The following is a 15,321-nucleotide window of genomic DNA, read 5'->3' on the forward strand; positions in this document are numbered from 1 at the left end:
GGGACAACGACAAACCAGGTCCACCCACAGCACAACACATGAGCATGACCTTTATTCCATTCAGGACACAGAAGAACCAATGCATTACTATCCCACTTTATGTGAAAGCATTTGCCTCAATGTACGTTGCAACAGCAATGCATTTAATAGCAAACCATCAGAAAAGTTCATATGGAACAAAAAAAGTTGAAAGTGAATAGTGTGAACTTCATTTATTATACGTTACTGTGTGAGCTTGTGGACTGCAGCTTTGTTTGCCATTGTAAACAACTTACATTTTTTTTTGTACCACGGTGAACCATACATGGCACCACGGTGAACCATGAACCAAACCTTTGGTGACATGAACGTGAAAATTAAGTTCTAGTGATCTCTTTCCCGATTTAAACTTTAATGTACTATGCATGAAAATAAAGTAGTATAAAGGGGCGTTTACATAAACAAATAGTGGATTACTGTGCCCTCAATATAAGTTTTAACGAAACATACCAAATTCCTGTAAATATGGCATCTTTGTTAATTTAAGGGAATGTTCATTTTATGACAAAAATATTTTGGAAAACAATTGGCACCACCGATTTTCCAAACATTGCAACAGACACCTTTATACCTTTTTCTGTCCCAACATGTAAAATATTGTTGTGAAAGTAGTTGTGTTTAATAGAATTATTTCTGAAAAATACTTAAAATTAATAAAATGTAAACATGCGGTTACACAAATTAAGTGTGTAAGAAATACTTGAAAAGTAGACATTTTGAGATGCTTCAACATTCACTCTCTTAATCAAGAACCGAAATTTTCATGTCCAACTTAAAACAATTCATTGTTTATCTAGTGCAAGATTGTATGCATTTATTGTTTTCACCAGGTGAGGTAATAAAGTTATAGTTAATATATAAAAAGTAAACATCTCTGATACTTCATTTAGTGTAGTGTAAATTTTCTTATTGTTTCCATAATGGTGAGAATAATTTTTTTTTAATGCTTCACTCTTTTTACATTTTCCTGATTTTCACATCATTTTTCCTTGGTACCTTGTAAAAAAAAAAAAAGGAGGTTATACTGTGATTTTAATAATAGGTAGAGACAAGATTATATGGCGAATGGCGATAAAACTGAAATACATTAGCAAAGCATGTCAATACATCATATAACATTGAAATGCAAGTTTACCATTTAGCCAGGGACCGGAAAGTTACTTTCAAAAAGTAACTCGGTTACAGTTACAAATACTCCATTGAAAATGTAACCCTGTTACAACTACAAGTTACACTACTGAAAATAAACCAGTTACAGTTACAGTTCTGAGAAAAGTAACTGTAAGTTACTTTAACAGTTACTTTGTGAAAAACTAAAATGTGATACGTAATACTGTTATAATTAAAAGCTAATAAAACATATTGTGTTTAGTAAAGATATATGTTTATTTAAACTGAAAAATTTTAAATAGGTCTTAAACTACATTGAGTAATTAGTTCACACTACAAAACTGTTCGCAGAACCACACAACAAGCACTTCACAATAAGGTTATTTTTATCACTCAACATAACTTCGAAAAAATTAGAATATGAAGGCCACGGCAACGAAAATTCTGGACTGCTTTCTCGGCTTCTCGCTTCATTAGATTCGGTCATTGCTTTCGCGCATGTGCACAGGTAGGTTAATTAATTAAACAGCACAGCAGTAAACCCGCATGTCGCAAATATTAAATAAATAACAATCAAAATACGAGCGCAGGCTAGCCAACAACAGTTTTACAAGTACAAGCAATACCATCGCAAATAATATGCTTGTCGGGATTTTCGTTCTGGGATTGAAAAAATCAACAAAGCGTTGTTCGTTCAATAAGAAATACATTAAAAAAATGTAACGCAAGAAGTAACGACAATTATCGTTACTTTAAGGCAGAAAAATGTAATTCAGTTACAGTTACTGAAAACTTAATATATTGCGTTACCACGATCGTTACCATAAAAAGTAACTGTTACAAATAACGTTGTTACTAGTAGCGCGTTACTTCCAGTCCCTGCATTTAGCAAAGACATGTAACTAAAAACATGAAAACGATCTATAATTTGATAAATAGAGACTGGATTATATGCAACATAAAAAGCTTGAAATATGCAACATTAAATAATAATAATAAAAAAATAGTAGTCTTAACATTTTTTTCTTCAAAATCACATATAATTAGTAAGCTATCGACAGTAAATTAAAAATTATTTAAAATTTTGTATTCTTGTAGACATTAACAATCAGGTATTGTTCCAAATGTTCATTACTAAAATTGTGCCTTCGATCATTCAAAATATTTATAAGTATAAAAAGACTGTTCCACATTCACTGAGGTAACTGGGCAGTAATTTTGGTGCTATGCACTTATTGTTTCTGGCAAATGTTCACCCATTCCATAATAAAACTATCAATTTGACACAAAGGTTCAAAGTCTGGGATTTTGCTCAAAATGTTTTCAAACTTTTCTTTATAAGTTTACAAGGGAACACATCTGGCAATGTGGAGTTCATTTGACAGATTTTATTCATTAACTGAATTGATTCAGTCAACGTTAAACCTTGAGTTTCAAGCTTTTTAATACTCGCAGGTACATGGGGAAAGTGTGTGCTAATTACTGCAACATGTTTTTTAATACCAGAATCGTTAAATCAGTTTGTTTACATTTCCAAATGTGGATCATACTTCCTCAGAGTCGATGTACTCTATGAGCGAAGCACGTCACATGAATCAAATTGTAATAAAATACTTGAAGGGCTTTGGCTGCCTTGATCATATAGAGAGCAGTATCTGAGAGAAATATAAACTCTCTCTCATCTGCAGAAGCTTCAGGAAATATTTTTTTAATACCCTCATTCACAAATCTGGCGATTGTTGAATGACTTTTTTTTTTCAAGTTCTTTGTAGGCCACCAGATAGGAAGCAGAAGGCTCTAGTCTAAATGAACCACAATTAAATTAGCAATGTAGCGGCCATAACTATTGGTAGTTTCATCAGCTGAAATCCAAATAATGTTATCCTGGAGTTATTTACGTATTTCTTCCACAACATTTAGGTAAATTGTTGGTATGTAATGTTTATGCAAAGTTGATTCGTCTGGTATATTTTGATTCAAGTAATATTTTTGCAGAAAATTTTTGAATGTAGAATTTGTAAGTCTATGAAGAGGAATATTACTCGCAAACAATGCTTCACATAAATCCATATTAAATAGATTTTTTTTTTTGCCTTCTGAAGTAGAATTACTGCTACTTCCCGCTGTTATATACTGCTACTTCCCGCTGTTATAAGTTGTTGTTTTAGGCCTGTCTTTTGCAATCCTGCGACAATAAGACTTGTCTTGACATGCTGGTCAATATGAATTTTTTTTTGCACACTGAATATTTTTCTTGCAAACTCGATAATATAAAACACTTCTGTCGTATCTAAATATTTTAGGATAGTCAGCTATCCACGAAAAATAATTTTTATTTTTTTTTGGGTTGCATGGTACACTTAAAACTTTTCACACACAAATAATACACTACACAAATGCAATGAGAGTGTGTCAACAATAATGTGCGTGATTTAATTGCCTAGTGATAGTGGTGTACGGTTATATTCCAAACTGTGAACAGTTGAACTAATGAAAACAAACCCCAGAGGTTTGTATTCTGAAAACCATTGACTGATGTGACTAACCTCGAGTAATATTATCCTACCAAACCAATAGATGGGCGGCTGCTAAGTGCGCTCGAAGGACTGTGCAGATAATCGATAAGGCCAGCTACAACGTAAGATTTCATTTGTTCATTATCAATCATTAACTATCCTACCCAGAAATATTGCAAATATAGCAAAAATATGCATCATCACAAGATTTTAGGCAAAATATGCAATAGCTAACAAAAATTGGCTAAATATGCGAATGCATATGCAATTACCTACATATAATCTGGTCTCTATTGATAAAACTTACATTAAATTATAAAAATTCTGTATTTTACTATGGTAAATTCAATTAATGTAATCTATTTTGCATTAATTTTGTTCCAAATTGGAAAACTAAACAAATTGAAAAAAAAAAAATGTTTGATTTTGCATCTCATTAGCAACACATTTTTACATAATGATGGCACATTAGTAGTTATATTTTTGACATGCTTTTTAGTTATTACTTATGATTTTATTATATAAGTGCACAACATGTCAGTCAAAAAATAGACTATTATTCTAAATGATATTTTGGAAAAAAAAAAAATTGAAATGGCTAACATTATTTGAAACTCAAAAATATATTTTCAATATTTTTTTTCTGTTTGTCTGTCTGTTCTGTCACCACTCTAAAACTACTTGATTGATTTTGATGAACCTTTTTTAACACACTTAAAAAGCATCATTTGTAACTATCTATATAATGAAATCTTGGAAATTCATTTTAAACTACTTCTAATTTTGTATCAATTTGAAACTTTGCAAGTATATGTAGTCCAGAAGACAATACAATAATTTTGTGACTATGACTTGAAGAAAGAAAGGAGGGTGGGAGGTCAGAAGGGCAAAAAACCACTCCTTTCAAGCTACGGGCAATAACCATGCTTTTTGTCTATCCATGAGGCAAGAGTAACATGGGAAATTTGCCCGGGGTAATTTGCCCCAGAAGGTAACCTCCAAGTGGGAGTGTTTCTGATCCATTCAGAGACCACACCCTTCGCCCTCCTCCATCCCTTCAGGAGAGGTCATTTGCCCCCTGATTTTTCGAAAGTCTGGAAAATTGAACATTGATTTTGACTTGCTTCCGAGGCCTTTGGACACTATCACAATCCCTTGTGGGAAGGGTGGGGAGGGGGGAGAAGCCCATTGCCCCCCAAATTTCCAGGACATTGATAATTGATTTTGTTGTGCATTTCAGGAAATTTATAAAAAAAATTATTTCAATATGAACTAAAAAGTAAAAAATATTTAAATTTAAGAAATGTATTCAACAGTGATATATAACAAACCACAACTCTGTATAATGAATTTTTTTTTATATAAGGTTAAAATAAGAATCAAGTAATAAAAATAATTTTAATGAAGGAAAAAATGTGTGGAGTACTCTTGGTTCTTACACTGACTCGGTCCTAAGAATAGCCAATACTAGAAGAAAAGACAACTGATATCTACCCATGGTTTTTTTCCATTAAAATTGTCTTGTTTATCACTTGATTTTTATCTTATTAAAACAATTACGTTAGAGTTGTAGTTTATTCTATTGCTATTGAACAAATTACTTAAATTATTATTTTTTTTTACTTTTTAGTTCATACAACAAAAAAGCATGTTTTTTTTTAGTTTTTTTTAAAATATTATTGACGTGAAAACATCTAATAAATCGATGAACGCTGGCTGCACGCATGAAAAAGTGTCCCATTATGCACATTGTTCTGTTACGCTGTGTCCCGTTACACTCATTGTACGCTTGCGCCGCATCTCTCTCTCTTCCACTCGATTGGCCTATGCGTCCGAGAAGAAAGACAGCGGCAGCACACAACTTACATCTACACGTGAACTGTTTCGTCGACTGGTTATAAAGTGAAGTGAAAAGTTAATGTGGTTTTCACTGCTTATTACTACATACAACAATATCAGCAATAAAGGTTAATTATTCTTACACGTGGTTTTCACTGCTTATTACAAGAACAATATCGGCAATAAAGGTTAATTATTCTTGCATTTTAAAATCTTATTACTAGTATAATTTCAAGTATTTAGGTTATGTTAGATATTTGATTACAGTTTATTTATATGAAAACTTGTTATGTTACAATTGAATAAAAAATTATGGTGATTCATATAATTGATGATAGGTATTTTATTACAGCTTATTTATATGAAAACTTGTTCATAATTATATTTAAACTTTATAGCTAAACGCCAGTTTTTAAAATTAATTACAAGTCATCTACACGTGAACTGTTTCGTCGACTGGTTATAAAGTGAAGTGAAAAGTTAATGTGGTTTTCATTGCTTATTACAACAACAATTTCGGTAATAAAGGTTAATTATTCTTGCATTTTAAAAATCTGATTACTAGTATAATTTCAAGTATTTATTCTTTTACATGGTTCCCACTCCTTTTTGATGAAAAAATTTAAGCACTTTTCAAGCACTTTCAAGGACTTTTTCCAAAATTTCAAGGACTTAAATATTATGAAATAATTTTAGTACTTGTAGTTATATTATGAACATGTGCAAAATTGTTTTTTTTTTCCTTCTATTACTTATAAACAAAAAGATAAAAGCTTATCGGAGGGACAGTAACATTGCAAATTGGCTGAGTTTAACATTATACCGAACTGGTTCACAATTATTATAGTAAGTTATTTAGGTAGGCATTTGGTTAGGTAGGTATTTGGTAGGAATTTAAATTTAAGAATATTGAATTAGCACTCATGGAATTCCTAACTTCAAATACTATAACCTTGACAGTCCCATTATTACAGAATTCCTGTTCATAACAATGCTATGTTTAAGAGTGTGGCAAAAATACATACCAATGATGCAATATCAAATATTTATCAACTGCATAATTTACAACATGCTAAGTTACTGCATAGTTTTACATCTACACGCACATATAATTACAGGTTGCATATCAAGATAATAATATTAATGCACTTTTTACTCATTACTACTAGAAAATAGGAATGTACTCATATTAGACAGTTTACAGTACATCTTTCAAAGGTTCATGATATTAATATTTAATATAGCACAACAAAATATAACAATTTTGATTATTTTACTCTCCTCATGTTTTCAGATACTTCTTGAATTTTCTTTTCTATCTTTTTAATTTCAAGTAACTTTTCTTTAGCTGTCTTTCTAAAACTGTTTGACTGGATAATCAAGTTCACATTTTCAGTTTTTTCTGCCTGCTCAGCAAGTTCATCGGCATATTTTTGGAGACTGTCTATTGTTTGTTGTAGTCGAATCTTCTTTGTTTTATGAACTTCTAACTCCTCACTTAACTGAAGACTACGTTTCTTTTCCAGCGCATTAGATTTTTTCTTGCGTTCCTCTTCCAAGTATGACTTCTGACGAGCTGCTGCAACAGAAGCCCGCAACTCTCTTGTTAGATGAACATTTGTAACACCGCCACATTTTCTGACCTCTTCAATGGTTAATCTCTTTGCTGCATACGAATCTTCCTTTAGATTTTCCACTTCTATATGGCGATTAACAGAAAACCCTCGCTCTACAGCTGCTTGGCCATGTGAAAAAATTAAAAGCATTTTTATAACTGGCCACAGTTTCACAAACTTTTTCTCACCACCAAGGTAATTGCGAAAGAAAACATCAATTTGAGACACATCAGGGGAAAAGTCACTAAATGCTGTTTTGTTTTCATGAGCATATCGGAGCAATTCTTAATACTCCAACAGGATTTCATCACACATCTTTTCCTGAAGTTGTTTAGCCTTTACAATAATTGACAAAATCTGCTTCATCTTCTTGTAGCAGCTGTGGCTATCGGTTAGCATAAATCTTGGATCAAGACACGAAAGGCTTCGAACGAAGGCATACTTGATTGGGGATTTTACCACTAGGTTTTCAAGCATCAAGAAAATGAAATTCTGTGTTTCATGTCTGAGTTCTAGTACCTCTTTTTCTGAAACTTCCCTTTTGTGAACAAGTTCTTTGACTAGTCTATCAGCAATGAACCCCAAGTTAACTTTGCATGAACTTAAAAGACACTTTCTGTCTTTAAAGTCAAAGAGTGAAACCTGGTATGGTGAAGATAATTTCGAAATGTACTCATTCCTCATAATATTGAAACTCTGCAAGCAACTAACAATCATATTTCTTAGATCTTCAGCTAAGAAAGGCAAGAGTGGTTTGTCACTTTGATACTTCGTAAGAAAAGGTTGTAACAGTTTGACGACCGAAAGGAAAATGTTCAACTTTGCTGGCATCAAAACATCCTGACATGCCTCCTTAACAATAAGGTAAGACTTACATTTAATTTTTGTAAGATGTCCCTTGTCAACTTCTCCGACATATTTCTTCAAGTCGTCCCAAATTTCGAGTGCTCTTTCGGCTGCTGGAACATTTTCCAACCAACGATGTTTGCAAAACTTAGAGGGGAGTTTTTTGTTTACAGAAAGATTCAAATAATCTTCCCTGCGAGCTGGAGAATCTTTAAAAAGCCAGTATATGCTCACCAAAAAACTGTCAATATCCCAAGATGTAGATCTACTGCCATGTTTGAAGCAATTATTCAAAGTGTGAAGAGTGCAACTGCCTACATCTATTAAGGTGCAACCAAAATCCTTTTTTAATTCAGCTTGCAGAATATTAAATAGCTTCCAGTTCACAGCTGGACCATCCATTGACAAGTTAAGCAGTTTTGAGTGATTCAACTTTTCTGTTGCTTCTTGCAAAGCTGATAGGGTTACTTCTGCGCTGGAATGTCCCATAAATACAGATGTGAAAAACCTTGTAACTACCTCATCGCTGTTTGGGTCCCACAATCTGATGTGTATGTCCATTTGCTTCTTTTGATTAGAAAGATTTAAGCTCTCATCAAACAACAGGCAATAGTGTTCCACTTCATTGGCAGTCTTGAAGATAGCAGCCTTGAAGTGTGGTGCAAGTCCAAAGCATATCATATATGCACATTTTGTGGCACTACATGAAAACTGTTTCGCAATACTGCTATCAGGAAACATATTCTTGAATAGTTCTGGAAGTCCTTCGCACAAATTAAGTGAGTAATGAATGGTTGCACATTTCAAAGCCCATCTTATTTCAGCATTCATAACATCTGTTCCACTGAAATGTGAAGATACTGAAGGACTGGAACTGCTACTACAACTACTAACACTTGTAACATGACAGCTGTCTACAACTGAAGCAGAAGCTGGCCTAATTTTATTCTCTTCAGCTTTGACATTTACTGTGCTGGAGTTTTCAACACCAAAGAACTGTGTCAATCCAAGTGATTTTGTTGCAGCATCAGTGAAAGCAGCATGTTTTTTACCTGAAAGAGATGGAACAGGATATGTATAATTATGATTTACTATCACAAAACAATGTGTCCTAAGAAAACTAAGCCAACCAGTCAGGCACTTCCTCTGTATAACATAATTTTTCTTAAAATGTGCATTCCATTAAAAAGTAGGGTTATGTAGAGAATTTGCAAGTAATTTACCAAAAATACGTGGGTAAACATTGATGAAAGCACAAATTAAAATCTGAGGACATGTTTCAACTTACTTTGGTTTTAGTTTTGTGTTATTTGCATCTCACATTTTGTCCCATTGAAGAGGAACAAAATCAATTCTTAGCTATTCACGACCTAAAAACCTAGAATGTTCTACCTAGAATGTTCTTAACTACTCATTTTTGAATTATTTTGGTAAATTACTTTCAAAATGTTGTGTGCGATACAAATACTGTAATATTTTTTTACTTATTATGTGGCCTACAGCTTTACGCCAATGTCCAAAAAGTCAAATCTGCCACATTCAATGTTCAAATTACGTACACCAAAGCCTTACCCGGGAATTGAACCCAGAACCCTTGCATCCTAAGCCGGCATGCATCCGACTACATTATACACTCGCGAGTATCTGAGATGATTGGCAAGGAATACACAGATAACAGAAAAAGGCGGTTAAAAGCAGCAATGTCACAAAAAATGACTAAAATGTTAGTAACCCAAATATCTTAAACACTATAACATCCAAGAGCGTCGCCGGTAGATGGCCTGGGTGGGGGGGGGGGGGGGGGGCGAGTTGATGTACAGTCAAACCTCAATAATACAAACTTAAAGGGACCATACTGTTGTCAAATTGCAATAACCAAAATATTACAAAATCTAATTTTTTTTATGTGATATCTAAATAAAAATCTAATTTTATGCGATATCTAAATCAAATTCAAATTGTGTTAAATGTTACACACAGAGTTATACTGCACAGAATGTACTATTTTTAGGGATTGTACAGTACAATTTCAGTTCATTTGGAGGAATAAAATTTCTAAGATGAATTAAATAAATGGCATTAGTATTATTTTAGTTGAAACTTCACACTGTTTATTTTGTATTAATCATCCTTTACTACAAGTAAATGTTTACCCTTGGAACAAAAACATATTTGTATAACAATTTACTTTAGCACTGTAACTCCTATGTAATTTCTAGGGACTGTGAAAACACTCTGTAAAATGAGAGTTTTGTATTAACATTGTTTTTATTAATGAGGTTTCACTGTATAGAGCCATGCTTCAACAGTAGACTATAGCAGTGCAGACTGAATACTTGGAATGGAATAAGTAAAATAATTTAATTCCTCTAGAGGAAGGCAGCTGCCCCTCCCTACCCCCCTTGACGATGTCCTTGATAACATCGAGCCCTTAAATTAACACCCTAATTTCTTTCAATAATACATAGCGCTAGTCAAAACTGTGTTAGTTACATACCTACTTATTTTGCATAAGGGAGAATTTTTATAAAAATAACTCGTTTTACGAACAGGTAAGTGCGCTTGCTGGCTACTATGTTAATCAACACACTACTCCCGTTAAAATTACTTTACAGTACTAATAAATACGTATATAAATACATTAGAAGTACAGTTAAATATACCAAAAGAAACATTTTAAAATATGTTAAACATTTACGGATTAATCAAACTTATATTAAATTTAAATTTCATGAACAATATTAAGCTAAATACGGTAATATATTGTCATACTTTTTTTCATGTATGCATTACCAACATTTCTGAGTTACAAAATAATAAAGTTATTGATATTACTTATTAACCTGCAATTGGGCTTTCACCCGGTGGCAAGAACTCCCACTCACTCCCCTCTCCCCCCCCCCCTCTCCATCAGCTTTCTCCTCAGCTCCCTCCCATCCCTGACCTCCACCATTTCCTCCCCCAGCCCATTCCACTCCCTCCCCGTCCTCACCAGGAAGGTGTTCCGCCCTCTCTCTGTCCGCCTCCACACCCTCTGGAGCTTACATCTGTGGTCTCTTCGTCCTCTGTACTCCCCTCTATGTCTCTGCCGTCGCGGCCGCGGGGACTTGAGTGAGCCAGTGGAGGATGGGCGTGGTGGGGGCGTGGTGCAGTCGGGGGCACACACGTCACCCCTCAACCCCTCCTATATTTCAGTTCTAATGAGAATTTAAAAAACAAAAAATTACTTAACATTTTCTATTATTATAAATATTATTTAATCTGTTAAATTAATTCCAGACTGTTGTTTATTAAATGTGTGTTTTCCATCCCAGCGCATCTTAGTATCAAAGTATAAACTATCCCGGAAGCTTCTAGATTTTCTCTCTAGAGCTGCTGATAGGCAGCGCAGAATGGCTGAATACAAACATTTACTGAACATTTGGGCATTTTCGGAAATTATAGAATGAAGGAAGCTGATAGCAACTGAGGAAAGAGAAAATTATTGTTGGTGGATTCATCATATTAAGTTGCATTACTAATTCATTACATTATATTAAATGCTACAAAGTTCCGTTGCCATTGTGCGCGCACGGAAAAAAAAAAGTTATTTTTGTTTTAACGGTTTGTGAAAGTGAAATATGGCATGGTTAATCCGCAACACAGATAATCGGAGTAGACTAAACACCAACTTTAAGCCAATTTACCGATTTTCAATAAAAAAAATTACAAATGCAGCAATTCAGTACATAATTTGTAACAAACCAGAAAATTCATAATGGATCAAATAAAAATATGACTTACCTTTAATATGACATTTCAAAGCAGCTTCACCCATGCTACTTATGTCAAAATTTTTTGAACAAAACGAACATCTTGCTTTATTTTTTTCAGGCACTTTCACTAACCATAATGAATAAATATCGTTTGCGAGCCACGCATCACTAAAAACACACTTCCCTCCCGGCATTTTTACGAGAACGAAGTCAACAAACTGCAAATTCCAACATGGCTGCAGCAACGGACAATCATAGAGTAATGCTCTACAATCTGGACACAAAGCAAATGAAAGTGATCGTCATTTGTCGCAAATGAAAGTGATCGTCATTTGTCAGAACAAAAACACTGATGACACCATAACTGCCGATAAAAATAGTGCATAGAAGATATCTTATCGTATGCCGTCGAAAAACGAGGCATTATTCAATGTAAAAATGACAACTATTTGAACATACCATAAATAAGTTATCGTAGAATTAAATTACGGTGCCACACTAAAAACTTGTCCTAAATAAATATGTACAACGTAATTATAACTTACAGTGTAAACTTTATCAAGCACTTTCAAGCACCTAAAAGTTTTTTCAAGCACTTCTAAGGGCCCTTAATTACTTCAAAATATTTCAAGCACTTTTCAAGGACTTTCAAGGAGCGTGGGAACCCTGTTTTATTATTAAAATAAAAATGATTCAATTTTATTTATAAAAGTATGCAATCATTTCATCAATGTTTAGTTATGACGTCACGTTAAACTATCGTCCGTAAACCGACTTTACACACAACCAATTTTTATTTATTATTAGTAAGGTTTTGGCTAACTTAAAATGTTAAAACACTAGGCTATATATAATTAAAGAATTCCATTTCTAAATGAGTGAATAAGGGGTTCACATGGTCTTAAGATAAATAATTAAATCTTCAAAAATATATCCGAAAACTACCAACAATTTTCACATTTTGCAAAATTCAACCCCTAAGAAATGTAAAAATGGTAAGTATGGTTTTAAAACAAAAAATGAACACTTCAGATTCAATAAGAACTAGAGGTAAGATACAACTTGTATGTGGTTAGGTACTGTATTTGTTTTTTTAATTAATAAAATTCATTTTTAAGGCTGTTTAAATAGGGTAAGTTTTCATTTATTTTAAGAAATTGTATCTCAAACTAATAAAGACGTAAATTATTTCGCAGTAAGAATAAAAAAAACCACATATTTTTTAACCATTTTGTGAGATTCCATCGCTAAGAGTTGTAAAAGGGGAAAGTTTGGTTTAAGTAGGGATGGGTTGAGTACACATTTTTATCGATTCCAATACCGGTACAGATTCCTAAATTTAGATTCTCGATTCCGAGTCATTCCAGTTTTAGATTCCTGGTAATTATGGTCACATAATTAAAACTACTTAAGAATTGAATGCGTTACGTAATGATAATAACATGCGTAAAGAAAAATTATAAACTTAGGATTAAATGTTCAGGTTTTTTTTTCAACTACCAGTGAAGAAGCATCTTCACATAAAGTTTGTTTGCTAGTACTAGGCTGTGCACAAAATTTTTTCAACATTTAGACAGGATTCTTTAACAGGCGATAACAACGATAACATAACATCTTTGTTCAAAATGGGTTCAAAGGTAGCACTACTTTTTTCTGTGGTACCTTTTGACTTGGTTCGTGACAGTGCTGTTTGTTTTTCTTCAAACATTCTGTTTTTTCTGGTAGTAATATGTGCCGGGATTTCAAATGCTTCATTAAATTGGTTGTAGATTTGGAAGTACCGCCCCGTGAAATTTGCGCACTAATATGATTACAAATTACATATTTTTCATTTTCACTATTGATGCAAAAATGTTCCCAAACTTTAGACATGTTGATACAATGTCAGACCATTCGCCACGTAATTTGAAACAACAGTCGGCGAACATTCGTTTTACTAACAAACTAGCAAAACACTTGAAAATAGTTTTAGCAAAACAATATTTGTGCATATGCAAAACAATTCACAGTAACCTCAATAGCACGATGGTGAATTACTGTTTTCCTTTGCAAGTAATAAACACGAGTCTCTGTTTGCGGTATGGCCAGAGAATTCTTTAAAATCAATTGTTGCTTTCATTATACAATTTGTCCCGTACGTAACGAATCTATACGTTTCGACTTGACTTTATGTTTTATGGGCACCAGAGGTTTTGTGGAGGCCATCATCCTTGAATGGATCACAACTAAAATGGTGACAACACGTGATATGATCTCGTTTCATAACCATCACTTTCTTCACAAAAAACAATGGACGTTTCTTAACTGTAAATAAAATTAATTAGTCTTTTTACAATTTATTTACGTCTAATACATGAGTGAGGAATAATGTTTTTCGATCGTGGAGTTTTAATTAGAGGTTAAACATGTCCGGTAACATTGTTTTTATTTTTTCCGTATAAAATTAATATTTAATAATAATGAGCATTATTAGGAATTTTATGCGCATACGGCAGGTAAGATATATTAAAATATGTAAGAAAAGCTCAGACAAAAATATATTACTGCTTAACTTAACTGATACCTAACCTACCTTGCCCTTTTTTAGTACCCGATACTGAGTACCCAAATTTTATAATAATCGGTGGTATCGAGGAATCGGAGAATCGAATCGACCCATCCCTAGTTTTAAGAAAAAAATTAATATTTCTAAATCTAATAGCTCTAAGGGTAAATAATTAAGACAGCGTGACTACAGAATTTCCCTGAAATTAAATTTTTTCTTAAAACACCATAAATTGAATCTAGTAATTGTTATTACTCACCATAGTAATTAATGCTCCTAAATACTCTTAAAGCAATAATCCACGAAAAATGCAGTCGCTAAAACCAAACTAATTAATTTCTTGGATTTAGGTTAAACAGCTGCTTCATAAATAAAAGTAAAAAAAAAAAATTATGTTTGAAATTGAAAATTTGGATAGCAGTAAATGAAGGGGAGAAATGCAATTTTCTAACTATGTCAGGGGCACAATCTGTAGGATTCACAGGGGGGTCCCTGCGGAACCTACGGCCTGAGGGTAACCGATATGGGGCGGTTCAGGCCCATATGCATGAAATTTGCTGAAAACTTTAAAATAATTACAAGGTTTTCCTTAAAACATAGTTTTTCGGTTAATAATACCTTTATTATTCAAATTTTAGTAACAATCCCATTAACAGTGACAGGCTAAATAAACTACAAATACAAATGACCATGGTAAAAGATACCTTTTAACTTGCTCTGCTTCTTTCCACTTGTTTTCTGCAGCTGGGTCTGTGCCTTGGAATTAGCCCAGTATGTCACTGCATCCAATATGGCACTCTTCGCAACCTGTCAACATTAACATAACACTAACCAACATGCTGTTCATATTCAAGGGGACTCCCTTGCAAAATATTTTCTGTAAAAAGGTATTTTCAGCCAGACTGTCTTCCCAGCAAATAAAAATTAAACCCTCATATATCATCAATCTTTAATATTCAAAAGCTTCACCAATCTCTCACTTAGCAGGACTAATGCATTCCTAAAATTGTTTTGTGTTATCCGTAATTGTGTATTCTGAAGCATTGGTCTCCATA

At 33.3% G+C, this 15,321-nt stretch overlaps 2 protein-coding genes across 4 annotated transcripts in view; both read right to left on the minus strand.

The window, feature by feature from the left end:
• The window catches only part of LOC134540437 (DNA topoisomerase 2), a 132,864-nt gene that overhangs the window by 79,707 nt on the left and 37,836 nt on the right, over nucleotides 1-15,321 (minus strand). For all 3 annotated transcript variants that reach the window (XM_063383190.1, XM_063383207.1, XM_063383199.1), the window contains exon 8: nucleotides 14,971-15,073. In XM_063383190.1, the coding sequence (XP_063239260.1) occupies nucleotides 14,971-15,073 (103 nt within the window). The remainder of the gene's footprint in view (nucleotides 1-14,970; nucleotides 15,074-15,321) is intronic.
• Nucleotides 2-12,602, minus strand: LOC134540454 (uncharacterized). The gene is made up of 2 exons (XM_063383220.1): nucleotides 11,750-12,602; nucleotides 2-9,018 (listed from the first exon to the last, which is right to left on the minus strand). Exons 1-2 carry the CDS (start codon nucleotides 11,913-11,915, stop codon nucleotides 7,406-7,408), a joined length of 1,779 nt encoding a protein of 592 aa, XP_063239290.1. The 5' UTR covers nucleotides 11,916-12,602; the 3' UTR covers nucleotides 2-7,405.

The sequence above is a fragment of the Bacillus rossius genome, chromosome 1 (assembly GCF_032445375.1).
Source record: "Bacillus rossius redtenbacheri isolate Brsri chromosome 1, Brsri_v3, whole genome shotgun sequence".
In the NCBI taxonomy this organism is placed as follows: domain Eukaryota; kingdom Metazoa; phylum Arthropoda; class Insecta; order Phasmatodea; family Bacillidae; genus Bacillus; species Bacillus rossius.

Coding starts and splice junctions, on each gene's coding strand:
- LOC134540454 (XM_063383220.1), bottom strand. CDS start 11,915: ATGCCGGGAGGGAAGTGTGTTTTTAGTGATGCGTGGCTCGCAAACGAT. Junction 9,019..11,749: donor TTTGAAATGTCATATTAAAG/GTAAGTCATATT, acceptor CATCTCTTTCAG/GTAAAAAACATGCTGCTTTC.